General features: G+C 45.7%; 1 protein-coding gene across 1 annotated transcript in view; it reads left to right on the forward strand.

Annotated features, from left to right (window-relative positions):
• LOC124003653 (chromodomain-helicase-DNA-binding protein 5-like) overlaps window positions 1-23,664 on the forward strand; it is a 49,057-nt gene extending 25,393 nt beyond the window's left edge. The window contains 33 exon segments of the mRNA XM_046312141.1: window positions 111-277; window positions 405-629; window positions 864-1,070; window positions 5,342-5,553; window positions 5,781-5,912; window positions 6,205-6,319; window positions 6,414-6,605; window positions 6,937-6,969; window positions 6,971-7,138; window positions 7,257-7,394; window positions 7,633-7,754; window positions 8,006-8,179; window positions 8,297-8,438; window positions 8,632-8,881; window positions 8,994-9,118; window positions 9,303-9,570; window positions 9,755-9,927; window positions 10,162-10,336; window positions 10,928-11,014; window positions 11,160-11,248; window positions 11,334-11,467; window positions 11,602-11,746; window positions 11,978-12,143; window positions 12,624-12,703; window positions 13,886-14,105; window positions 14,249-14,338; window positions 14,483-14,644; window positions 14,888-14,996; window positions 15,146-15,278; window positions 19,961-20,156; window positions 20,311-20,474; window positions 20,671-20,797; window positions 21,084-23,664. Of these exon segments, the coding sequence (XP_046168097.1) occupies window positions 111-277; window positions 405-629; window positions 864-1,070; window positions 5,342-5,553; window positions 5,781-5,912; window positions 6,205-6,319; window positions 6,414-6,605; window positions 6,937-6,969; window positions 6,971-7,138; window positions 7,257-7,394; window positions 7,633-7,754; window positions 8,006-8,179; window positions 8,297-8,438; window positions 8,632-8,881; window positions 8,994-9,118; window positions 9,303-9,570; window positions 9,755-9,927; window positions 10,162-10,336; window positions 10,928-11,014; window positions 11,160-11,248; window positions 11,334-11,467; window positions 11,602-11,746; window positions 11,978-12,143; window positions 12,624-12,703; window positions 13,886-14,105; window positions 14,249-14,338; window positions 14,483-14,644; window positions 14,888-14,996; window positions 15,146-15,278; window positions 19,961-20,156; window positions 20,311-20,474; window positions 20,671-20,797; window positions 21,084-21,142 (4,979 nt within the window). The 3' untranslated portion in view covers window positions 21,143-23,664.
• The last annotated feature ends 3,288 nt before the right edge of the window (window positions 23,665-26,952 follow it).

Here is a 26,952-nt window from a genome sequence, read left to right on the forward strand (position 1 = left end):
TAGCTTATATCCTCCCTTCTTTCCATAACCCTCATAACCCAATGACTGTTACTGCTGTGTGTGTAGACACAGACTACATTGACTTTCTGAGTTTCCTGTCTTGTGTGCAGGAGAGGATGGGGACGGCTATGAGACAGACCACCAGGACTACTGTGAGGTGTGCCAGCAGGGAGGGGAGATCATCCTGTGTGACACCTGTCCCAAAGCTTACCACCTGGTGTGTCTGGACCCCGAGCTGGAGAAGGCCCCCGAGGGCAAGTGGAGCTGCCCCCACTGTGTGAGTAGTACACCTTAACCTTGACTGTCACTAAACACAACAGAAGTACATCATACCTATCACATTATGACAGAAGTGCATTGTTACAACAAAGTACATTATCACTATCCCTCATCTGTGCATTCAGGAGAAGGAGGGCATCCAGTGGGAGGCCAAAGATGATGATGATGAGGATGAGGAGGAGGAGGTTGCGGTTGAGGAAGAGGATGACCACCTGGAGTTCTGCAGAGTGTGTAAAGATGGAGGGGAGTTGCTGTGCTGTGACACCTGCCCCTCCTCCTATCATATCCACTGCCTCAACCCTCCCCTGCCTGAGATACCCAATGGGGAGTGGCTGTGCCCACGCTGCATGGTGAATGACAAGTTCTCCCACGAATCAGTGTTCAGTCAGTGTCACATGCTCCACAATGGTCCAGTTAATGAATCATGTTATTTGTGAGAATGCACTTTGTTCTCCATTAATAAAATAGACTGCTGGAAACAAAATGGAAAGTGTCACTCTCTGTGCAGGCTCCCAAGAGAGAACAGAGATAGACTAATGAGGATAATACCATTCTGTCTCACATAACTCTCTTTCCCCCTCTAGTGCCCACCTCTGAAGGGGAAGGTACAGAGGATTCTACACTGGACTTGGGGGGATCCCCCTTTACCTACTGAGGTGCCCCCTGGCCCTGATGGAGAGATGGTGGACCTGCTGGTCAAGCCCCCCCTGAAGGGCCACCCGGAGAGGGAACTGTTTGTCAAGTGGGCTGGTCTCTCCTACTGGCACTGCTCCTGGGTCAGCGAACTACAGGTGAGACAATAATCTGTCTGTTTGTCTGACTGCTGCTGACTGCTGGGGGTTTATCAGAGTTATCACAGTGTTTGAAAGTCAGCCATGTTCAAATATAGTGGCTTACAAGCAGGGCCGTGCACAGGGGGCAGGTGCTACAATTTTTTTTTTAAAGGACACCCCCCTTGAAAAATAAATAATCAACTTTCATAATTCATATCTAGAAATTGATAACAGGCCTACTAACTGCCTCTGTAACGAATGTTTTCATTTTTTTATCGTATGGTTATTTATTTCTCAAACAACACACTCACTCATCACAATTTTTAGGCAAGCTTTTTAAGCAAGTGAAGAGGAAATTATAGTCCTGAAAAAGCTTTCCAGTTTCACTGACCTACCCAATGATGTACAGCTCACTCACTGGCGATGGCCGACGCGCTCGTGCCAAAACAATGTTCGCTCAAAAGACCTATTTGGAAGTTGATCAAATATGTTCGTAGCCTACAGCAGAAAGATTAGAGTCTTTTCAGCAGGAGCCATTTGTTTTCCAACCTGTTATTCTGCTATTTTATTTGAAATATTGCAAAAGGACTGTTTTGTCTGCATGCTGTTAACTGACAGATGTGCCGCGTGTTCCCCACTGCTTTAAAAAAACTAAGCTATTGTTCCCTCTGCTACCTCACTGCAAGCAGTACTAATGCACCAAGTCTGGAACCAAAGCCTGAACAGCTTCTACCCCCAAGCCATATGACTTCTAAACAAGACTGCTAAATAGCTAATCAAATGGCTAGCCATGTTATTGTCTGCTCCCTGTATTCTCTATAGCCATGTTATTGTCTGCTCCCTGTATTCTCTATAGCCATGTTATTGTCTGCTCCCTGTATTCTCTATAGCCATGTTATTGTCTGCTCCCTGTATTCTCTATAGCCATGTTATTGTCTGCTCCCTGTATTCTCTATAGCCATGTTATTGTCTGCTCCCTGTATTCTCTATAGCCATGTTATTGTCTGCTCCCTGTATTCTCTATAGCCATGTTATTGTCTGCTCCCTGTATTCTCTATAGCCATGTTATTGTCTGCTCCCTGTATTCTCTATAGCCATGTTATTGTCTGCTCCCTGTATTCTCTATAGCCATGTTATTGTCTACTCCCTGTACTCTATAGCCATGTTATTGTCTGCTCCCTGTATTCTCTATAGCCATGTTATTGTCTGCTCCCTGTATTCTAGATAGCCATGTTATTGTCTGCTCCCTGTATTCTCTATAGCCATGTTATTGTCTGCTCCCTGTATTCTCTATAGCCATGTTATTGTCTGCTCCCTGTATTCTCTATAGCCATGTTATTGTCTACTCCCTGTATTCTCTATAGCCATGTTATTGTCTGCTCCCTGTATTCTCTATAGCCATGTTATTGTCTGCTCCCTGTATTCTTTATAGCCATGTTATTGTCTGCTCCCTGTATTCTCTATAGCCATGTTATTGTCTGCTCCCTGTATACTGTATAGAAAGGTTATTGTCTGCTCCCTGTATTCTCTATAGCCATGTTATTGTCTGCTCCCTGTATTCTCTATAGCCATGTTATTGTCTACTCCCTGTATTCTCTACAGCCATGTTATTGTCTGCTCCCTGTATTCTGTCACGCCTTGGTCTTAGTGTTTTGTGTTTTCGTTGATTGTTTGGTCAGGCCAGGGTGTGACATGGGTTTGTTTTGTTGTATTTCGTATTGGGGATTTGTGGTTATTGGGATTGCGGCTGAGTAGGGGTGTTGTATGGGCTTGGCTGCCTGAGGCGGTTCTCAATCAGAGTCAGGTGATTCTCGTTGTCTCTGATTGGGAACCGTATTTAGGTAGCCTGGGTTTCACTGTGTATTTCGTGGGTGATTGTTCCTGTCTCTGTGTAGTTTCACCAGATAGGCTGTAATTAGATTTCACGTTCCATTTGTTGTTTTTGTATTTGTATAGTTATTTCATGTATCGCTTTTTTCATTAAAGTCATGAGTAACCACCACGCTGCATTTCGGTCCGATTCTCTTTCAACAAACGAAGAACGCCGTTACAGAATCACCCACCACACACGGACCGAGTGGCGTGGTAACAGGCAGCGACAGCATGAGCAGCGAAAGGAGGATGAATTATTTGGAGAATGGACAAGGGAGGACGTTATGGACAGCAGAAGCTTGGAGTATACGACGTGGGAAGAAATAGACAGGTGGGCGGTCGACCCAGAGAGTGCCGGAGCCCGCCTGGGATTCGCTAGAGCAGTGCGAAGAGGGCTATAGGAGAATGGAGTCGAAGAGAAAGACACGGCGGCGCAGAAAGAAACCCGAAAGTCACCCCCAAAAATGTATTGGGCGAGGGCTCAGGGAGAGAGTGGCAGAGTCAGGAGTCAGACCTGAGCCAACTCTCCCTGTTAAACGTGAGGAGCAGCGATCAAAGGACTTCTGGACTTGGGAGGAGATATTAGACGCAAAAGGACCCTGGGCTCAGCCTGGTGAATATCACCGTCCCAAGGAAGAACTGGCGGCGGAAAGACAGAGAGGCGCTGGTATGAGGAGGCAGCACGGCGACGCGGATGGAAGCCCGAAAAGCAGCCCAAAAAAATTATTGGGGGGGGGGCTTACAGGGAGTATGGCTACGCCAGGTAGGAGACCTGCGCAAACTCCCTGTGCTTACCGGGGGGCTAGAGAGACCGGGCAGGCACCGTGTTATGCTATGGAGCGCACGGTGTTTCCAGTGCGTGTGCATAGCCCGATGCGGTTCATACCAGCCCTTCGTATTGGCCGGGCTAGAGTGGGCATCGAGCCAGGTACGGTTGGGCAGGCTCGGTGCTCAAGAGCTCCAGTGCGCCTGCACGGTCCGGTCTATCCAGAGCCACCTCCACACACCTGTCCTCCGGTAGCAGCTCCCCGCACCAGGCTTCCTGTGCGTGTCCTCGCTCCAGTATCACCAGTGCCAGCACCACGCATCAGGCCTACAGTGCGCCTCGCCTCTCCTGTGCTGTCGGAGCGCTGAACAGACAGGAGACTATCAGAGCCTTCCTCCTCTACAACGCTGCTGGAGTCTCCTGCCTGTTCAGCGCTATCAGAGCCTTCCTCCTCTACAGCGCTGCCGCAGCCTCCTGCCTGTTTGGAGCAGCCTGAGCTGTCAGTCTGCATGAATCAGCCAGAGCTGTCAGTCTGCATGAAGCAGCCAGAGCTGTCAGTCTCCAAAGAGTGTCAGTCTGCAAAGTGCTGCCAGTCTGCAAGTAGCTGTCAGTCTGCAAGTAGCTGTCAGTCTGCAGGGTGCTGTCAGCCTGCATGGAGCAGTCAGAGCTGTCAGTCTGTATGAGGCAGCCAGAGCTGTCAGTCTGCATAAAGCAGTCAGAGCTGTCAGTCTGTATGAAGCAGCCAGAGCTGTCAGTCTGTATGAAGCAGCCAGAGCTGTCAGTCTGTATGAAGCAGCCAGAGCTGTCAGTCTGCAAAGAGCTGCCAGTCTGCATAGAGCAGCTAGATCTGCCAGTCAGCCATGATCTTCTAGATCTGCCAGTCAACCAGATTCTTCCAGATCTGCCAGTCAACCAGTCTCTTCCAGATCTGCCAGTCTGCATAGAGCAGCTAGATCCGCCAGTCAGCCATGATCTTCTAGATCTGCCAGTCAACCAGATTCTTCCAGATCTGCTAGTCAATCAGAATCTTCCAGATCTGCTAATCAACCAGAATCTTCCAGATCCGCCAGCCAGCCAGGATCTACCGGAGTCTACTACCTGCCTGAGCTTCATCTCAGTACTGGGCTTCCTCTCAGTACTGGGCTTTCTCTCAGTCCCGAGCTGCCCCTCAGTTCAGTGGGGTTCTGGGTGAGGACTATTAGGCCATGGTCGGTGGCGAGGGTGGATTATCCCGAGACGCGAAGGGGAGGAACTATGACTTTAATGAAGTGGGGTCCACGTCCCGAGCCGGAAACGCCACCACGGACAGACGCCCACCCGGACCCTCCCTATGGTTTTGAGGTGCGTCCGGGAGTCCGCACCTTAGGGGGGGGGGGGTTCTGTCACAACTTCTGGGCAGGGGGTTCAGAACAACAGCAACAAAAACGGTATACAAATGTTTTTATAATTACACCACCACTCAAAAGGGCACTTGGCCAGTGAGAGGTCAAAGGGGAAGGTACACCTCTGTTTGTGGACTTGCCTGCTTACAACACAACACGTCACAGCACATTGTCACAAATATGACAAGAATATGTAAGGCAACTTCATGTCATACATTTTTTCCGCAGCATTGTTGGTTAAGCCATGCCCTTGTCTCTGGTGTGTGCAGTTAGAGCTGTACCATGCGGTGATGTACCGTAACTACCAGCGGAAGAACGACATGGACGAGCCCCCTCCGTACGACTACGGTTCTGGGGAGGAGGAGCTGAACAACGAGAAGAGGAAGAGTAAAGACCTGCAGTATGCTGCCATGGAGGAGAGATTCTACCGCTACGGCATCAAGCCAGAGTGGATGGTCATCCACAGGATCATCAACCACAGGTGCTCACTTCATACACACACTGTCCTCTCCCTATAAAGACTTTCTCTCACCTAGACTCACACTCACCACTTTATATACAATGGAGTAAAGACAGTCATATCTACAGCATCATAAAACATTGTTGTCCCAGGTTTGAAATGTGTACAAGTAATTGTCTTTGTATTCTGAGGTTCAATCCAAAAGCTCACAGAGTTTTGACTGTCATTGATCCTTGCGGTCCCTGCAGTTATGATAAGGATGGAGATGTGCACTACATGATCAAGTGGAGAGACCTGCCCTATGACCAGTGCACCTGGGAGGTGGATGACTTTGATGTCCCTGAGTATCACCACAGCAAACACTCCTACTGGGACCACAGGTCAGCTCAGATCTCACACTTTGTTTTATCTCTCTGTCTCTCTCTCTGTCTCTCTCTTTCTTTCCCTCTGTGTCTCGCTCTCCCTCTCTCTGTCTCTCTCTTTCCCTCTGTGTCTGTCTCGCTCTCTCTTTTTCCCTCTGTCTCTCTATCCCTCTCTGTGTCTCTGTCTCGCTCTCCCTCTCTGTATTTCTCTCGCTCTCTCTAGTACACACACAAGCATACAAGCATATTTGTTTCACATGATTTCACATCCTGAGTTGACTATTTGTTAATATCTACTGTGATTTGACAGGGAGCAGATGATTGGTGATGACCAGCGCCCCTTAGTGGTGAGAAAGGGAAAGAAGGGTAAAGAGGAGGAGAAGAGGAGGGAGAGAGAAATCCCCCCCAATGCCCCAATTATAGATGTGAGTGGCCATCATTACTAGGGACTAAAACATACAGTCCTATTAGCTTAACAATCAACTGATATACCTCTGGTTATTCTCTCTCTGTCTCTAGCCTACCATCAAGTTTGAACATCAACCCTGGTACATCAATGCCACTGGTGGCACCCTGCATCCGTACCAGCTGGAGGGTCTGAACTGGTTACGGTTCTCCTGGGCACAGGGCACAGACACTATCCTGGCAGACGAGATGGGCCTGGGCAAGACTGTCCAGACCATCGTCTTCCTCTACTCGCTTTACAAGGAGGTGGGTGAAGAGGACAGGCTCATTCAGAACAGGGGTCTATTTGTTTGGTATTAATGTTCTATGACGTTATTAAAGGACAAGTTTTATTTTTTTACAACCAAATGTCTATTTTTGATGTAAATATCATTTTATAGAAAGGTCCAGACACCTTTTTCTATAACATACCATTTACATCAAAAATAGACATTTGGTTGTATAAAGGAAAACTTCTCCTTTGGGTAAATACAACACAATAGAATCAGTACTGATTAAAGTAATACAATTTATGTTGCATATATTGTCAAATAGTATCTTAAGTCATGACTGAAACATGCCCCCCCCCCCCCTTCAGGGTCACTCCAAAGGGCCATACCTGGTCAGTGCCCCCCCTGTCCACCATCATCAACTGGGAGAGGGAGTTTGAGATGTGGGCCCCAGACTTCTACGTGGTCACTTACACTGGGGACAAAGATAGCCGAGCGGTCATCAGGGAGAACGAGTTCACTTTTGAGGACAGTACAGTCAAGACAGGTCGCAAGGTCTTCCGTATGAAGGTATCCCCATGAAGTACAGTTACAATGTATTGAATCTCAGTGAACATCGACAATCGTGTAATTTACATTGAAAGCAGAGTGGTTGTCATATCTAGAATCTCTGTTTTGGTCTTGACAGAAAGACAGTGCCATCAAGTTCCATGTGTTGTTGACATCATATGAGCTGATTACCATTGATCAGACCATTCTGGGCTCCATTAACTGGGCCTGTCTAGTGGTGGACGAGGCCCACAGACTGAAGAACAACCAGTCAAAGGTAACCCGACACCTCAAATTAAATCAACAAAATGATATAATTGGTCATTATTGTATTTGTCACTGGTAAATTGTCTAATAGTCCATTTCTTAAGATCTAAAATCTGATTTCTTTACAATCTATTATCAATATATTATCCATCTCCTCCCTTTCAACTTCATCAACCTCATATATAATTATTACTCAACTCTATTTGTGGCTTGGTTGAGCCTCTAATGTCTCTGTCATTGTACCTTAGTTTTTCAGAATCCTCAACGGTTATAAGATCTACTATAAGCTGCTACTGACTGGCACTCCTCTGCAGAACAACCTGGAGGAGCTGTTTCACCTGCTCAACTTCCTCACCCCAGAGAGATTTAAGTAAGAGCTGTACTGTACCCCCCACTGGGGCCCCTCCATTAGCCTGGCAGTCTGCCTATGGGGCCTGCTATCTGCTGCTGTAGCAGAGCGTAAAGAGCTACTGCTTAGGGAGATGCAATGGTGACCACAGGGTCCTCCTTACAGTACTGCCTGAAGCCAAGGCTTCCATTGCTCATTTTACCATCGACTGTACCGTCTTTAAAAGGTATCTATAAACTGTTTTGCTGTGTCTGTGCTCTCTCTTTCTGCAGTAACCTGGAGGGCTTTCTGGAAGAGTTTGCAGACATCTCCAAGGAGGACCAGATCAAGAAGCTGCATGACCTGCTGGGCCCACACATGCTCAGGAGACTGAAGGCTGATGTCTTCAAGAACATGCCTTCCAAGACAGAGCTCATTGTACGAGTGGAGCTCAGCCCCATGCAGAAGTTAGTTAGTCCTCTTCTAGTACTTTTCTATTGCACCTCACATTGTTGTATAAAACCTCTTCTGAGTTGTACCTCCAGGCTTAATCCCGCCTCTCACCTTTGACCTCTGACTAACAGGAAGTACTACAAGTTCATCCTGACGCGTAACTTTGAGGCGCTCAACTCCAAGAGCGGGGGCAACCAGGTGTCCCTTCTCAACATCATGATGGACCTGAAGAAGTGTTGCAACCACCCCTACCTGTTCCCAGTGGCAGCCATGGTGAGGGAGGGTGGAGAGATAAGGGAGGGGAGAGGGAGTGATGAGGAGGAGAGAGGGCAAAGGGAAGTTATGTATTGTAGAAGTTTATAGGTTGCCAACATGCAGGTATTTGTGTTTATCAGTGAGAGTTGACTGTCTGTGTGTGAGGTGCTGTGCTTTCTCATTGGGTTATTTGCTCTTTGTGTAAATGCAGGAGGCGCCAGTGTTACCCAATGGCTCTTATGATGGGAACCAGCTGGTCAAGTCCTCAGGCAAACTCACCCTGCTCCAGAAGATGCTGAAGAAACTCAAAGATGAAGGACACAGAGTTCTCATCTTCTCGCAGATGACTAAGATGCTGGATCTGCTGGAGGACTTTCTGGAATATGAGGGCTACAAATATGAACGCATCGATGGAGGCATCACAGGGGGGCTACGGCAGGAGGCTATCGACCGCTTCAATGGTGAGTTACGCTGCTGTTCTGTCTTTGTCCAGCAGGGAGCAGCACAGACAGCACTTATACTCACACACTTGAGTACACACTCCATGACTGTGTGACTTAATTTCTACTGCAGCACCGGGCGCACAGCAGTTCTGCTTCCTGCTCTCCACCCGAGCTGGAGGCCTGGGCATCAACCTAGCCACGGCAGACACCGTCATCATCTACGACTCAGACTGGAACCCTCACAACGATATCCAGGTACTGTGGGATATGGTACACACTAAGACAGGCTACATAATAAACTGTTGTCTGCATGCATTAGAACCCTCACAGAATTGTGAATAGTCTCTTTCCATTTCTCTTCCTCATTGACTCCCTGTTCTGTTTCTGTATCTGTCTCTGTCTCTGCTCCTCTCTCACTCCCTCCATCTCTCTGCTGCAGGCATTCAGCAGGGCCCACCGTATAGGTCAGAACAAGAAGGTGATGATCTATCGCTTTGTGACACGGGCCAGCGTGGAGGAGCGTATCACCCAGGTGGCCAAGAGGAAGATGATGTTGACCCACCTTGTGGTGAGGCCCGGCCTGGGCTCCAAAACCGGCTCCATGTCCAAACAGGAGCTGGACGACATCCTCAAGTTTGGCACTGAGGAGCTCTTCAAGGATGAGATGGAGGCGGCCGCTCGGGCCATGGGTTCCCACCAGAAACTGTGTAAGACTAATGATGCGCGTACTGACTACACTGACTACAATGTGTCACAATTATAATTCATTTCTGTATGAAAAAGTCAAACCTGTTTTACCAGGAACATATTGTAGTTTTTAACTTGATTTGAACAAGATGTAAGTCTGTGTTCCTCTGACACAGTATATTGTGAATCGTGTGCTTACTCCAGGGGACATAAAGGATGGAGATGAGGGCAGTGTCATTCACTATGATGACAATGCCATCTCCAAGCTGCTGGACCGTAGCCAGAATGCCACGGAGGACACTGAGATCCAGAACATGAACGAATACCTCAGCTCCTTCAAGGTGGCCCAGTATGTGGTCAAAGACGAGGACGCGGAGGTAAGGACAGCCACACTCAGTCAGCATTGGAGGTGTCTATGTCTAGGAGTGGCTCTGTTATGTATTCTCACAGTGTGTGTATGTGTATTCAGTCGTCTCTCTTCATTGTATTCTCACTTTAATCAGTAGTAGCTATGGTAACCACTTTGTTTACCCAGTAGTATCTTTGTTTCCTTGTTCAGTATTCTCACTGTGTGTGTGTTCCTGTGTGTGTCTGGGTGTGCGTGTGTTCAGGAGGAGCCCCAGCGGGAGATCATTAAGCAGGAGGAGAATGTGGATCCAGACTACTGGGAGAAGCTGCTGAGGCACCACTATGAGCAGCAGCAGGAGGACCTGGCCCGTAACCTGGGCAAAGGCAAACGCATCCGCAAGCAGGTCAACTACAACGACACGTCTCAGGAGGACCAAGGTTTGCCCCATACTGTACTGTACACTCTGGCCTGCATTTCTCTTCTGCTTTAACAGGAACTATATGATTATTACCCCTCCTAGGGAAAGGTTTAGTGACCTAAGCATCCCTCTAGATATACCTCTGGTAACACGAGTGGCACACTATACCTCTTTTTGGTTATGTGTGTATAACTATAGCAGCTTGCTTGAAAATAGTGACACATTTAGAAGCTGTATTGCTTTATATTGCTTTACCTTTACAGCATGTAAGTTGTGTGGAGGTGCTCTTTAACATGATCCCCCATAGTTCAACAATAGGTATTTGAGACTGAAGGGGAACTGTTTTAAAACCCATCTAAAGCAAAAGCACACTCAGAGACGAAGTGTTGATGAAGAGCACAGTCCACCAGTATAGTGGCTGGGAGGACCGAGCAGACAGAGGCTCTGCTGCTAGTCAGTAGTAGTCAGTAGAGGATGCCTGCCCCCTAGTGGAGTAGTGTGCATGCCCACTGTAGTGGTCTGCAGTGCCAGCCCCCCACCCCCTCCCTAGTGGGCCCCTGCAGAAGTGAATGCACTGTGCTGTTTCTCTCTGATCTGATCTGTGGCTCAGAGTGGCAGGATGATCTTTCAGACAATCATTCCGAGTACTCCGTGGGGTCCGAGGACGAGGACGAAGATTTCGAGGAGAGGCCGGAAGGTGGGTGTCAATGAGACCTGCGTAATCACTACGTTATAGATAACTCGCTCAGTGCCAGCTCTGCTCTGTGTAGATGGGCCTGGAACCTATCATTGGTAAGATGTTACTGAGGCACCTGTCTGATGGTGGGGGTATTTCTCTGTAGGTGGGCGCAGGCACTCTCGCAGACAGCTGAAGAGTGACAGGGACAAACCTCTGCCACCCCTGCTGGCACGTGTAGGGGGCAACATCGAGGTAAGGAAGGAAGCACTCTGGTTTATTTTAGTAGACAACATGTGTGCGTGTTGATTTGACTAGTGGGTATAATGCCCTGTGCCAGGTGCTGGGGTTCAACACCCGTCAGCGGAAGGCCTTCCTCAATGCTATCATGCGCTGGGGCATGCCTCCTCAGGACGCCTTCAACTCTCACTGGCTGGTCAGAGACCTGAGAGGGAAGAGTGAGAAAGAGTTCAGGTATTTAAAGCTCATCTTGTATTCAGGAGTATTTGAACTGGGATTCAACGGCATCTCAACAGTCTCTACTGTTCACCATTACGTCCCATTCAAATGCACACCCGTCTGTGTATGGTGTCTCCCTGTCTCTCTAGGGCCTATGTGTCCCTGTTCATGAGACATCTTTGTGAGCCGGGGGCAGACGGAGCGGAGACCTTTGCAGATGGTGTCCCACGAGAGGGGCTGTCCCGCCAACATGTCCTCACCAGGATCGGAGTTATGTCTCTGGTCAGGAAAAAGGTACACATCAACCAATCATTAAAATTAACCAACCAATCACATAAATTAAACCCAGCAGAAAACAACTAGTTCCCCTCCTAACTAGGATGAGCAATGTTTAGATTAAGTAAGGCTGGTTCCCTGCTTTAGTATCTGGTTTTAGATAGCATGCCTTCAATACAATGTCTAGAATGGTGGAGAAACCCAGTGTCCTCTCATAGATTGTTTTCTCACTGTTGTGTCTGTATCCAGGTCCAGGAGTTTGAGCATGTCAATGGAAAGTACAGCACTCCAGACCTGATCCCACTTGGACTAGAGTTGAAGAAACTGACTGAGAGTCTGTCGTCTGACCCCAACACCCCTGTCCCTGCCAGCCCTGCAGCCACACCCCAGCCTCCTGGTACTCCTGTCCCACCAGGTCAGAGTCACATTTGTTTTTTTGTTTGTTTTTTGCCAGGTTAGTCTCATTGAGATAAAAATTTAAAAAACTATTTTCCAAGAGAGACCTGGCCAAAATAGCAGCACACAGTTTCAGACATAATTCCAACATAAAACACAAAGCACCACAGTTTAAAAACATACATTTACACATTGAGCAGGCAAGAAATATTTGGGAAGGTGTGGTGCATCTAAGGGTCAAAACATTCAGCCCCTCACGTTATTGTCCACCAGCGATTTGAGCCTAACTTTGAAGTCATTCAAGAAGACCAGCTCCTGCAGTTTCATGTCCATTTGTAGCTTCTTCCAAGTGGTGGCACGAGCTACACATCCTTACCTTGTCCAGTGTCTAGTGTGTGTGTTTGTTTGTGTGTGTGTCTGTTTCACATATGTTAGTTCATTAGATTTATTAAACAGGAAATGAGAGACAATGTTGGTGATTGATTTGCTGTTTTTACAGAGAAGATGGACTCAACCTCAGGGCCTACTGAAGACAAGGAGCCCACAGAATTAGAGTACAAGAAACTACAAGAACTGGAGGTCAGAGTTCACTCCTCTTCTTCTGAAATGTTCCTTAATTGTCTTGTCTCTTATCCTCCATATCCCTCGATCTTTTACTGTCTTCATACTGTTCTTTTCCCCTACATCGAATTGAATCGTTCTTATAATTCAAAACATATGCCACCTTCTAACTATCACCTTTTAATGTAAACTGACTCTCTGTCTCTCTCTCTCGCTCTCTCTTTCTCCCCCATCTGTCTCTCTCTCTCGCTCTCTCTTTCTCCCCCATCTCTCTCTCGCTCTCTCTTTCTCCCCCATCTCTCTCTCGCTCTCTCTTTCTCCCCCATCTGTCTCTCTCTCTCGCTCTCTCTTTCTCCCCATCTCTCTCTCGCTCTCTCTTTCTCCCCATCTGTCTCTCTCTCTCGCTCTCTCTTTCTCCCACATCTGTCTCTCTCTCTTTCTCCCCCATCTGTCTCTACCTCTCGCTCTCTCTTTCTCCCCCATCTGTCTGTCCCTCTCGCTCTCTCTTTCTCCCCCATCTGTCTCTACCTCTCGCTCTCTCTTTCTCCCCAATCTCTCTCTCTCTCTCTTTCTCCCCCATCTCTCTCTCTCTCTTTCTCTCTCTTTCTCCCCCATCTCTCTCTCTCTCTTTCTCTCTCTTTCTCCCCCATCTGTCTCTCTCCCTCTCTCTCTCTCTTTCTCCCCCATCTGTCTCTCTCCCTCTCTCTTTCTCCCCCATCTGTCTCTCTCTCTCTCTCTCTTTCTCCCCATCTGTCTCACTCTCTCTCTCTCTCTTTCTCCTTGTTTTTTATATTAGTGCTTAATGGTAGGGACACAGGTGGAGGAGACTGAGGGACATTTGTAACTATAATAAGTTAATATATGCCATTTAGCAGACACTTGTATCCAAAGCACTTAAAATGAGCATGTCAAACCTACAATGTTACAAGCGCCATGCTCGCCGTGGGACAGCTAAGGTATAGGAAGGCATGTTTTCAGGTCTAATGGTGAGGCTACACATGAGCAGGGGATCACAGGTAGTATACGACTAAGTTAATATATGCCCCCATCTGTCTCTCTCTCTCTCTCTTTCTCCCCCATCTGTCTCTCTCTCTCTCTCTCTCTCTCTCTCTCTCTCTCTCTCTCTCTCTCTCTCTCTCTCTCTCTCTCTTTCTCCCCCATCTGTCTCTCCCTCTCCATCTGTGATGGTTGTCTCTCCAGACTAATCTAAGTACAGAGTCATCTTCCCAGGTAGGGAAGACAGACAAGGCTGCTGACAGGGATGAGACAGTGAAGTGCAGCACAGAGGACAAGCCAGTCTCCTCAGAGGAGAGTAGTGAAAGGACAGACACACCCTCCACACTTCCAGAGCCATTCACCAATCCTAAAGAGCCTCCATCCAAACAGACAGAGCTGTCGTCCAATCAAAGCTCACCAAAAGGTGAGTGGTGCATTTCATGGTTATTATGATCCAATGAGATGTAAATGGTTAATGTATTGGCTTTGGTTTGTCCCACCTCATAAAAGTCAGTTGTGACATTTCTCTGTTTTGATTTGGCCATGTGTCTGTCTATGACCCCCTAGTGGATCCTTGTAGAGAGACAGAGAAGTCTTTAGATAAAGGAGAAAGTGATCCTGCCCCAGCCAAACCTGAGGAAAAGGAACTGAAGCCAGGTAAATGCAGAACAAGAAAAACCTGAAAGCCTTCTCACTCTTTGAGTGGCAAGAGTGAAAGACACATTACTGTATATTAGTGAGGTAACACTTTTTCCTGAGGGTGGAACTCAAAAATTGAATCTTGTCAATCCATTTACTTAGTTTTTTCAGACGAGCCCAAGAGTGAGGACATGCCAGTGCCCGAGGGCAGGCTTAATGGTGAGAAAGAAGCACAGGAGGAGACTGAGGACATCAGGAGGGAGGTGGAGAGGAACGGCTTCAAAATGAGGTTCATGTTCAACATCGCCGACGGAGGCTTCACAGGTGAGGGATGAGCAGGAGATACAGGTAGTATAATAAGTTAATATATGCCATTTAGCAGACACTTGTATCCAAAGCACTTATTTGTGCATGTATTTTTTGTATGGGTGGCCCCAGCATGAATCAAACCTACAATCCTGGTGTTACAAGCGCCATGCTCTACCAATTGAGCCGTACAGGACAGCTAAGGTATAGGAAGGAACACTACATGTTTGGTCAGGTCTAATGTTTGTTAATCTCTGTCAGAGCTACACACCCTGTGGCAGAACGAGGAGCGGGCCGCTGTGTCATCTGGGAAGATGTATGACATCTGGCACCGTCGCCACGACTACTGGTTGCTGGCTGGCATCGTAACGTATCCTTCCTCTGCATCTTACAGATCTGGTCAGAATTCACAGTGCACAGTAATTCACTTGTCTGGTCTCAGAGGAGCTGAAGTCTTAAAGCTATTTGTGATGTGAAGTTCTTTTATAATGTTTGTTTTCACTGACGGGGGAACCTCAGACATGGCTATGCCCGCTGGCAGGACATTCAGAACGACCCACGTTATGCCATCCTCAATGAGCCCTTCAAGACTGAGATGCACAAGGGGAACTACCTGGAGATGAAGAACAAGTTCCTGGCTCGCCGCTTTAAGGTGAGATGCTTCTTGCTGTCATAAAAACACATTTGTGGACATCCTGAATCTGAATAGTGGGCAAAACAACATTCAATATCTCTAAAGCACTATTAGTTTAGTGGTATCCACTGTTTTTTTTTTTAGTTAGGGAGGAAGAGGACAGCGTTTTAGTGGGCCATGGAATCGCAGGCCACAGTGGCTGGGCCTAGTCATGCTATAGATGGTGGTGTAGATGAGGCTGGGCCTAGTCATGCTATAGATGGTGGTGTAGATGAGGCTGGGCCTAGTCATGCTATAGATGGTGGTGTAGATGAGGCTGGGCCTAGTCATGCTATAGATGGTGGTGTAGATGAGGCTGGGCCTAGTCATGCTATAGATGGTGGTGTAGATGAGGCTGGGCCTAGTCATGCTATAGATGGTGGTGTAGATGAGGCTGGGCCTAGTCATGCTATAGATGGTGGTGTAGATGAGGCTGCTGGGGTCTAGTTATGCTATAGATGGTGGTGTAGATGAGGCTGGGCCTAGTCATGCTATAGATGGTGGTGTAGATGAGGCTGGGCCTAGTCATGCTATAGATGGATGGTGTAGATGAGGCTGGGCCTAGTCTTGCTATAGATGGTGGTGTAGATGAGGCTGGGCCTAGTCATGCTATAGATGGTGGTGTAGATGAGGCTGGGCCTAGTCATGCTATAGATGGTGGTGTAGATGAGACTGGGTCTAGTCATGCTATAGATGGTGGTGTAGATGAGGCTGGGCCTAGTCATGCTATAGATGGTGGTGTAGATGAGGCTGGGCCTAGTCATGCTATAGATGGTGGTGTAGATGAGGCTGGGCCTAGTCATGCTATAGATGGTGGTGTAGATGAGGCTGGGCCTAGTCATGCTATAGATGGTGGTGTAGATGAGGCTGGGCCTAGTCATGCTATAGATGGTGGTGTAGATGAGGCTGGGCCTAGTCATGCTATAGATGGTGGTGTAGATGAGGCTGGGCCTAGTCATGCTATAGATGGTGGTGTAGATGAGGCTGGGCCTAGTCATGCTATAGATGGTGGTGTAGATGAGGCTGGGCCTAGTCATGCTATAGATGGTGGTGTAGATGAGACTGGGTCTAGTCATGACATGGATGGTGGTGTAGATGAGGCTGGGCCTAGTCATGCTATAGATGGTGGTGTAGATGAGGCTGGGCCTAGTCATGCTATAGATGGTGGTGTAGATGAGACTGGGTCTAGTCATGACATGGATGGTGGTGTAGATGAGGCTGGGCCTAGTCTAGCTATAGATGGTGGTGTAGATGAGGCTGGGTCTAGTCATGACATGGATGGTGGTGTAGATGAGACTGGGTCTAGCCATGACATGGATGGTGGTGTAGATGAGACTGGGTCTAGTCATGACATGGATGGTGGTGTAGATGAGGCTGGGCCTAGTCTTGCTATAGATGGTGGTGTAGATGAGGCTGGGTCTAGTCATGACATGGATGGTGGTGTAGATGAGACTGGGTCTAGTCATGACATGGATGGTGGTGTAGATGAGACTGGGTCTAGTCATGACATGGATGGTGGTGTAGATGAGGCTGGGTCTAGTCATGACATGGATGGTGGTGTAGATGAGGCTGGATCTAGTCATGCTATAGATGTTGGTGTAGATGAGACTGGGTCTAGTCATGACATGGATGGTGGTGTAGATGATGCTGGGTCTAGTCAGGTTATGCTAGTGGATGAGGAGAGTATAGTGGGGAAGGGGAAGCGACTGGAGGGGTGTGTGGAGGACGGTGTCAAGCGGAACAGGAAAAAGGGGGGAGAAGACAGGAGGTGGGAGGGGAGGCTGGTGTGGTCAGAGGCGCAAAGTAATCTTTGCCTGGTGCTGGGGGGGGGGTCTGAGGAGGAGGACGATGAGGATGCTTTTTTTTCTGGGAAGGTTTGTAAGATCAGTACAACACGCTATGAAAAATGAGGGGCATGGTGTCCTCTCACCCGGAAACGTTTAGGTTGAGGAAGTAGGTCACAACCGTGCGGAAGGGTCTACCTTCAGACACTGTTTAGATTCATATTTTTTTTCTGCCACTGGAGCTATTTGAGCTTTGCTATTGGTCTTATTCTTTGCTGGTTCTTCTCCCACTACTTATGGAGACACTTCGGGTAGGCTCGCTCAATATAAATGGTGCCAGAGATGCAGTAAAGAGGAGTCTGTTGGGGTGTAAATACAAAAAAAAGTACAGGTGTTGTTTCTGCAGGAGACGCATAGTGATGTGGTGAATGAAGTCGATTGGGGGCTCTGGTGGAAAGGGGCAAGTGTGTTGCGCCATGGAACAAATGTTAGTGCAGGGGTGGCAATCGTTGCACCGTGCCTGGCCGTAAAAATGTGCTCCTCAAAGGAGGTGTGTAGGAGTAGACTGCTTGTAGTAAAATAAAAATAATATTGTCCTTATAAATGTGTATGCGCCTAACACAGGGAGAGAGAGAGGGGGCGTCTGTTTGAGTGTGTTAGACAGGAACTCTCACAGGTAGTGCCTGAGGAGACGATGGTGGTTGGCGGGGACTGGAACTGTACTATGGATTATACAAAATACTGAAATGGGGAGGAGCCTCATTCAGGCTCAGTGGGGGTGTTAAATGACATCATTAAGCAGTTTGACATAGTGGATGTTTGGAGAACTAGATATCCCAACACAAGATAGTATACATGGGGGAAGGTCTTTGGGGCTAGGGTGAGTGCAGCCCGACTCGATTGGTTTTATATGTCCAGGAATCAGAGTAATAGGCTGCTGGGCGCTACCATTCTCCCAGTAGGTTTTTCAGATCACCACATAACCATGGCTCGGCTGTCTGTTTCACCAGGGCATCGGCAGGGATCCTATTAGAAGTTTAATGTAAAGTTCTTACACATTTTGCTCAAGCTTCCAGACTTTTTGGGAAAGATGGGGGCATCGAGTCAATGGTGGGATATTGGAAAAGTTCCAATTCGGCTTTTCTGTCAACAGTATACAGCTCTCTCATCCTCAGAGGCTAGGGTGAACTTGAGCATAGTATCAGTGAAGTGGAGGTAGAGCTGGCGGGGCAAGGCAATGTAGGCCTTCAGGCTAATTTAGCTGAATTACGTAAGGACTTGGGCAGTTTACATAGGGACCTTAGTATAAAACCGTGGAGTTGTTTATGGCAGAACTGTGTGATCCTATGTGTGCTGAGGTTTTGTTTGCAGAAATCCCTAAGCGCTCTCTGGCACATAGGTATGAAATGGACATTCCCATGAACTGGCAGAGGCCATAACCCAAATGGCACCCGGCCGTGCACTGGGGGTCAATGGACTTCCAGTACAGTTTTATGAAAAATTCTGTGGAATAATTGGACTGGACTTCTTTTGCGTGTTGCATGAGTGCAACAAAGTAGGAGAGTTGCCAATGAGCTGCCGTCGGGCTGTTCTGACTTTCTATCCCAAAAAAGGGGACTTGTGTGAACTTGGGCGGCAGTCTAGTGGTTAGAGCGTTGGGCCAGTAACCGAAGGGTTGCTAAATCGTATCCCAGAGCTGACAAGGTAAAAATCTGTTGTTCTGCCCCTGGACAAGGCAGTTAACCCACTGTTCCTAGGCCGTCATTGTAAATAAGAATTTGTTCTTAACTGACTTGCCTAGTTAAATGAAATTTGCAAACATTTTTTTTTAAAGAACTGTAGGCCTTGTTAGATTTTAACACTCTGAGCCTGGCCACTAACAGCTGGTTGGCACGGGTCGACCTGGGAGTCAGACAGGGGTGTGTCCTTTCTGTGTCATGAGTGAAACTGTGATTCATGTGTTTTCTGTGTGCACCAGGTTAATGCCTTTAATGTCTCTGTTGGAATGTCTTTGTGAGAGGTTGGGAGTGGAGTTTACTGTCGGGATGTTTATAATGGGGTACAGGTATTCAAAAAAGGAAAAGGCCAGATTTGTGTTTCTGTTTGCTCAGGCAAAGTTGGCTATTTAGCTTACAAGGAGGAACAGGGTCAAAGGTGGGGGGATAACAGACCCTTTACTATTATTTAATGGGATGGTCTCTGTGTGTCTTAGGGTGGAATGTGAGTTCTATTACAATTATAAAAAGTGTGTAGATGTTTCAGGAGACACAGTGGGGCAAAAAAGTATTTAGTCAGCCACCAATTGTGCAAGTTCCCCCAATTAAAAAGATGCGAGAGGCCTGTAATTTTCATTATAGGTACATTTCAACTATGACAGACAAAATGAGAAAAGAAAATCACATTGTAGGATTTTTAATGAATTTATTTGCAAATTATGGTGGAAAACAAGTATTTGGTCAATAACAGTTTATCTTAATACTTTTTTATATACCCTTTGTTGGCAATGACAGAGGTCAAACGTTTTCTGTAAGTCTTCACAAGGTTTTCACACACTGTTGCTGTTTTTTTGGCCCATTCCTCCATGCAGATCTCCTCTAGAGCAGTGATGTTCTCCCCCAAGATGACTGACTAAATACTTTTTTGCCCCACTGTATGTTGTGGGGGGGTTATCTGTACAGCTGGAGAAGATGGGTTTGGTATATGGTTGTAGAAGCAGTGAGATTTGGTTAGTCTAATGTGTTGTTTTGTATCGTGGGGTAGAGGGCAGTACAGGGGATATTCATTTTTAAAGGGGGGGGGGGTGGTGAGATTTTAATAAAATGAAATGAGGATGTATTATTAAAGAATGACAATGTCAAAAGTCTCTCTCTCTTTTAGCTGTTGGAGCAGGCTCTGGTGATAGAGGAGCAGTTAAGAAGGGCAGCGTACCTGAATATGACCCAGGATCCCAACCACCCGGCTATGGCCCTGAATACCCGCTTTGCTGAGGTGGAGTGTCTGGCTGAGTCCCACCAGCACCTGTCCAAGGAGTCTCTGGCCGGGAACAAGCCAGCCAACGCTGTGCTGCACAAAGGTCTGTCATCTCCCAGTGTGTACACAGCAGCAGGACTAAAACACTGTCTACAAACTCAAGATCTGGGTGAATAAAAATTAAGTATTGCATCAACTGTAGATAAGATTGGATACATTAGTGCATTCTTGTCATTGACGGTGTCTGTGTGTTCCAGTACTGAACCAGCTGGAGGAGCTGCTGAGTGATATGAAGGCAGATGTGACGCGGCTTCCCAACATGTTGTCCCGGATTCCCCCGGTGTCTGCCCGTCTGCAGATGTCTGAGAGGAGCATCCTCAGCCGCCTCACCAGCCGCGGCAATGAACCTCCGCCCCAACAGGTACTGTACGGGCATGGGCTCGGTTATGGCGATAGGTGGGTTAGGATTGGTACAATTAGGTTTAGTTTGGTTGGAGCAAGGTTAGGCTCAGGGTACTGTAGGTTTGGCTTGGTTTAGATGGGGTGCTTTGGTTTGGTAAGTCATTTTGGTCGTCATTGACAAGATGTGTAAATTGTGTTCTGTACTCTACCTCCAGCCGTTCGGCCAGAGCTCATTTGCCTGTTCCCAGATGTACAGTACTGGTTTTGGGGGCAGCTTCCGGGGGCCTGTGGGAGGAGCCATGGTCAACTACAGCCAGATGCCCCTGGGACCCTACGTCAGTGGTAAGAGGCCTGTCTCTGCACGACTGTAGGTCTAACTGTAAGATGAGATGTTCCTTATCTGAAAAGGCCGAGGACAGAAACTGCAAGATAACTGAAAAAGATGGAGCACTGTAAGATGAAATGCTGCTCTGTGTCCCTTTCTAATAATATGTTAGGGAATGAAAAGCTTAAAATGTTTTATGTGGGTCATTTATTTTTCTGAGCACCCTTTCTTTGGTATCCCTGTTTGATATCCCTTCACCCCCCCTCCCCCCAAATTATTCCCCCCCGGGGCCCCCTCTTCTAGTGTCCAACGGCCCCCACCCCCGTCCAGCCACCTGGACAAGAAGTCCTGCGACCCGCTGAGGGACGTCACCACCCCTGACCTCAAGTCAGGCAAGCCCAGTGATGTCATCTGTATTGAAGATTAGATCAGCTATCCCAAAATTGATCTGGAGTCAGCCAAGCCCAGGGATGTCAACTATTATATAAATGATTACAGAATCTTCGCACCCCCCCCCCTTCCTCATCCTCCCCTCTCCTGTAAGAAGCTCTCTGTCTATGGATCAGAGAATAATACACAGATGTATTTATCTATCGTATGAATTGCACTTCTATCTTTCGAGGATTCTTCAACATACTTCATGCAGTAGCTATTTGCTTTTATGACTTAGGTTGGTGAGTCAAGCAGAGGAACTGTCTATTAGGATGTGAGAGTCAAACGACCTCAGACGCCCAGCTTCTGCTAACTGACACGTGGAAGGGAAGTGATCTTATAGAATGACTGGAACCGCCCTGTCTGAAGGGGAAAGTATTGGCTACAGGAAGAGCTGCAAAAAGTGAAAGTACACATGGTCGATGAGCCGGTGGAGGTGCCAATGCTCCGGAGCTGCTGTAATGAGAATCATCTGTGTCTATTCATTGACTTTAGGCCTGGCTCTGCTCCTTCATTCTGGGTCTTTTCCTTCTGCGTTCATCTTTTGCCTATTCTTTGTGCATCGGGACCGACCTCTGCTGGAGCAGTGTGCTTTAGCTACGTACACATAGAAGGAAAATAGAACTATGAAGGCATAAAGCTCCCATCCTAGAACTATAGAGATCATAAGTGGGTTCTGATACTGCAGCCAATTCTCTCATTATGTTTACTTCGTGTTAGTTTTTATAGTTTTATGGCAGAGCCTTGAGTTGGAACTTGTAAGAATAAGCGTGACTTTAAGGAAGTACAGCTACACTATGCCTCAACCCCTAAAGACTGCCATCTCCCGCCTCTGGAGAAAGGGATCCTAGTTACAGAGCTGCATTAGCTATTAATATACTAAGGGGTTCTCCCATGTAATGTACATAGTTCAAGAGACTGCTGTTTATCTTGCCTTGCATTGTCATTGTGAATTTGACGCATACATGCATAAAACTGTAACAGGCTGGATTAGTGCAAAAAGTGAAGATCACATAGAAGTTACTAGCCTATTTCTGCAAATGTACATGTATTTCTTTAATATTTGAATGTGATTATTGGCCAACCTCCGGGGCCATGACTAGTGTGTGTTATAAACAGAATTTTCTCCTGTCTGTCATATGGTTGGGATGTCAAGCTAACTGTACTGGACATGGTGCTGGATGGGAGTAATTCTGTTGCCTTTAACACATACAAGTTATTGTGTTGTTGTTCCCCAAAGCGCCTCCTTCCCTCCCTCTTCCATTGTGAGAAATTAAAAACTAAAAAGTGCTTATGACACTACGTCACCTTTTGGCCTAGGTTTCATGTTTTCCATGAAATGTGCATTATTGTGTGTGCTTCTTTTTAAGGTAAAGTGTTATTTCAGAATGTACTGCGTTAGTGCCACTTAAAGAGGTCTGCTCACTCCATGGCCCTGATGGCTAATGTCCCAGATTGTATGCTTGATAATCTTATAAATGGGTGGAATTATTTCCATTGAGAACTGAGGGCAGTGGTTGAATAAGATAGCTAATTCAATCATCAATAGATTATAATCTTCATAGAGTTTTTGATAGCCAAGGTTGGATAGCCATACAGTAAAAGTATCAAAAGCTGTTTTTGTTTTCTTGTTTTTTGATGTTTTGTTTTATATGGGTTCCTTGGAAGGGAACTGTTTATTGCATTACATGTTGTGAGGACTAAACCGTATCTGAGCGACAGCATGGATTCACTTGACAATACTTTTAATTCCATCTGTCTGCTAATGTGATTGTCCAAAGTGAAACTACCTTTTTATATGTTCAATGAGACTTAATTTGTTGAGATTTTTCATGAATGTGTGTATTACATTTACTAATTGAAAACCTTAAAGGCCCCAGTGCAGTCAAAAACGTGAATAACCTGTGTTTTATATATATTTCCACACTATGAGGTTGGAATAATACTGTGAAAATTATGATAATGTCCTTTTAGTGTAAGAGCTTTTTGAAAAGACTGCCTGAAATTTCAACCTATTTTCATGGGACGGAGTTTTGGCCTGCCTGGTGACATCACCAGGCGGTAAATTAGTTAACAGACCAATTAGAAAGAGAGCTCCAAACCTCTCAATAACAGCTAGTTTTCAGTTTACCCTCCCCACTCAAGATCACTCCCAGACAGTCCTGGCAAAATTCTTGCTTGAAATATTGCTCTTTGCTAAAAAAAATAATAAGCTTTTTGTTTAATTTTTATCATTTTAATCGAAAACAATCACAGTACGGCACTTAATTGTTACCCAGAAAGGATTTTATATTGAGATAAGAACGTCTGCATTGGACCTTTAAATGCGATGTTTGCTCTTATTTTTCTCTCAAAGACTAGAGGCATTACACTACCGTTCAAAAGTTTGGGGTCACATAGAAATGTCCTTGTTTTTGAAAGAAAAAAATAGCATCAAATTGATCAGAAATACAGTGTAGACATTGTTAATGTTGTAAATGACTATTGTAGCTGGAAATGGCAGATTTTTTATGGAATATCTACAAAAGCGTACAGAGACCAATTATCAGCAACCATCACTCCAGTGTCGCAATAGTACGTTGTGTTAGCTAATCCAAGTTTATCATTTTAAAAGGCTAATAGATCATTAGAAACCCCTTTTGCAATTATGCTAGCACAGCTGAAAACTGTAGTCTTTTTAAAGAAGTAATAAAACTGGCCTTTAGACAAGTTGAGTATCTGGAGCATCAGCATTTGTGGGTTTGATTACAGACTCAAAATGGCTAGAAACAAAGTACTTTCTTCTGAAACTCGTCAGTCTATTCTTGTTCTGAGAAATGAAGGCTATTCCATGCAAGAATTTGTCAAGAAACTGAAGATCTCGTGTAACGCCGTACTACTCCCTTCACAGAACAGCACAAACTGGACCTAACCAGAAAAGAAAGTGGAGTGGGAGGCCCCGGTGCACAACTGAACAAGATGTACATTAGAGTGTAGCGGAACCCCTCCGCAATAGAAATGTGCATGGCGCCAAATTCAAAACATCAAACATCTCAGAATTAAAATTCCTCAAGCTTACAAATATTTTACACCATTTTAAAGATACAATTCTTGTTAATCCAGCCACAGTGTCTGATTCCCAAACGGATTTACAGTGAAAGTACCACAAACGATTATGTTAGGTCACCACCAAGCCACAGAAAAACACAGCCATTTTTCCAGGCAGAGAGAGGAGTCACAAAAAGCAGAAATAGAGATAAAATTAATCACTTACCTTTGATGATCTTCATCAGAATGCACTCCCAGGAATCCCAGTTCCACCATAAATGTTTAATTTGTTCGATAATGTCCACCAGTTATGTCCAAATATCTTCTTTTGTTAGGGCGTTTGGTAAACAAATCCAAAAGCGTGTTCAGGTCGCGCCGAACGAAAAGTTCAAAAAGTTCCGTTACAGCCCATAGAAACATGCCAAACTAAGTATGGAATTAATCTTTAGGATGTTTTTAACATAAAACTTCATTAATGTTCCAACCGGAAAATTCCTTTGTCTGTAAAAATGAAGTGGAACATACCTTCCACGTGAGCGCGCATGACCGAGGCTATAGCACTCTGCCAGACCACTCACTCAAAGAGCTCTTATGAGCCCCTCCTTTAGAGTATAATCTTCAAAACAGGTTCTAAATACTGTTGACATCTAGTGGAAGCCGTGGGAAGTGAAACATAACTAATATCCCACTGTATCTTCAATGGGGGCTGAGTTGAAAAACTACAAACCTCAGATTTCCCACTTCCTGGTTGGATTTTTTCTCTGGTTTTTGCCTGCCATGTGAGTTCTGTTATACTCACAGACATCATTCAAACAGTTTTAGAAACGTCAGAGTGTTTTCTATCCAAATGTATTAATTATATGCATATTCTAGCTTTTACGGCTGAATAGCAGGCAGCTTAATTTGGGCACATTTTTCATCCATGCAACTCAATACTGCCCCCTACCCCAAATAAGTGAATTTCTCAGAACAAGAATAGACTGACGAGTTTCAGAAGAAAGTTCTTTGTTTCAAGCCATGTAATTGAACCCACAAACGCTGATACTCAACTAGTCTAAAGGCCAGTTTTATTGCTTCAGTAATTCAGGACAACAGTTTTCAGCTATGCTAACATAATTGCAAAAAGGGTTTCTAATGGTCTATTAGCCTTTTAAAATTATAAACTTGGATTAGCTAAGACAACGTGCCATTGGAACATAGGAGTGATGGTTGCTGATAATGGGTCTCTGTACGCCTATGTAGATATTCCATAAAAAATGTGCCGTTTCCAGCTACAATAGTCATTTACAACATTAACCATGTCTACACTGTATATCTGATCAATTTGATGTTATTTTAATGGACAACAAAATTAGCTTTTCTTTTAAAAACAAGGACATTTCTAAGTGACCCCAAACTTTTGAACGGTAGTGTACCTATTTGTATTATTTTTAATGACACGGCTATAGCCCTCATGTGGAGGTCTTGAGAAAGGAATTGTAAATGGACTGTCCTGAACTGAAGAGATTACTGTATACAGGGTGTGATTGTAGCTCTGCTCTATAGGCTTTTTATATGAATGTTCTGAGGTGCTCTGTTGGCTGAAAAGTGTTACTGCACATTGTCTGCCCGTGTCTGACTGTCTTCTCAGACAAAGCACTTTACCTGAAGTTTAACTGAGTGCAGTATCACACGGCCTTGACTGACCTCATTCAATTACAAACACAACAATAGATATTGGCCAGTTGAAATAGGAATAACAAATAGGGCACATGTCAGTTCTTAGGCTACTATTTTGCCCCCAATTTAGTGCGTGTTTATCAGTGCTGTTCTGTCCATGGAGTGTACAGTCCCAGTGTTTCTGTTCAGCCTGTTACTCCATTTGTAAGTCATGTGAGGGTCACTGTGTGGACTAGCTATCGTGTAGGTTTGGACAAGACCCACACACCTTGTCATTGATTGAAATAGTGTTACTGGATAGCAGCATATAACAACGCTATGTAAATACTAAGATTTACAGTGCTTTGTCTCTCTCATACTCTTATCGATCATGTACCTAACTACACAGTATGCATGAGAGAAACTGAATGTTGCAGGGTAGTTGCCATAGAACTGCAATGTGCGCACAGGATGTGTTCAATCAAATCCACATGTCTGTTTCCTTAGGGAGTGCTGAAGTGACTATGAAATGCAATCAAACTGAAGTCAGTATGAATGTAATGTGTTTGTAAGAAGGCCTCAGTCTAATACTATAAATATATTTACAGTGTATGTACATGCTTATAAACAAGGCTTCAAAAGCTACCAAATGACCCTGGTAAAGGCACCTTTGTTGCAGTGAATGTACAGCATGTGAAATGTTTTGTATGAAGGTTCACTTTGGTAGAGTTCTTAAAGTTCAGAGATGGTTGCTCTGTGTAGCTAGCTTTGAGAGAGACATTGAATTCAAGCAGTGTTATAATGGTACAGATGTTTGTGCTAAATTGCAAATGAATGAAAAAAGTGAATTGTCATCTTTTACTTTGTACTCTGTGTATTTGTTCAATGTGTTTTAATAAATCCCCTCAACAACAATAGACATACCTCATTGCTTAAATGCAGATCTGAGAAAATAAGCTAATTCTCAGTTTGAGTATGTGTGAGCTGTAAAGTCCTATATTTTAAGGTGACTTTCTTTTGCTGAGAGTGAAACCCACAGGGCAGAAGGAAGGTTGGCTGCCCAAAAAAGACATGG

The sequence above is a fragment of the Oncorhynchus gorbuscha genome, linkage group LG18, assembly GCF_021184085.1.
Source record: "Oncorhynchus gorbuscha isolate QuinsamMale2020 ecotype Even-year linkage group LG18, OgorEven_v1.0, whole genome shotgun sequence".
Lineage (NCBI taxonomy): Eukaryota > Metazoa > Chordata > Actinopteri > Salmoniformes > Salmonidae > Oncorhynchus > Oncorhynchus gorbuscha.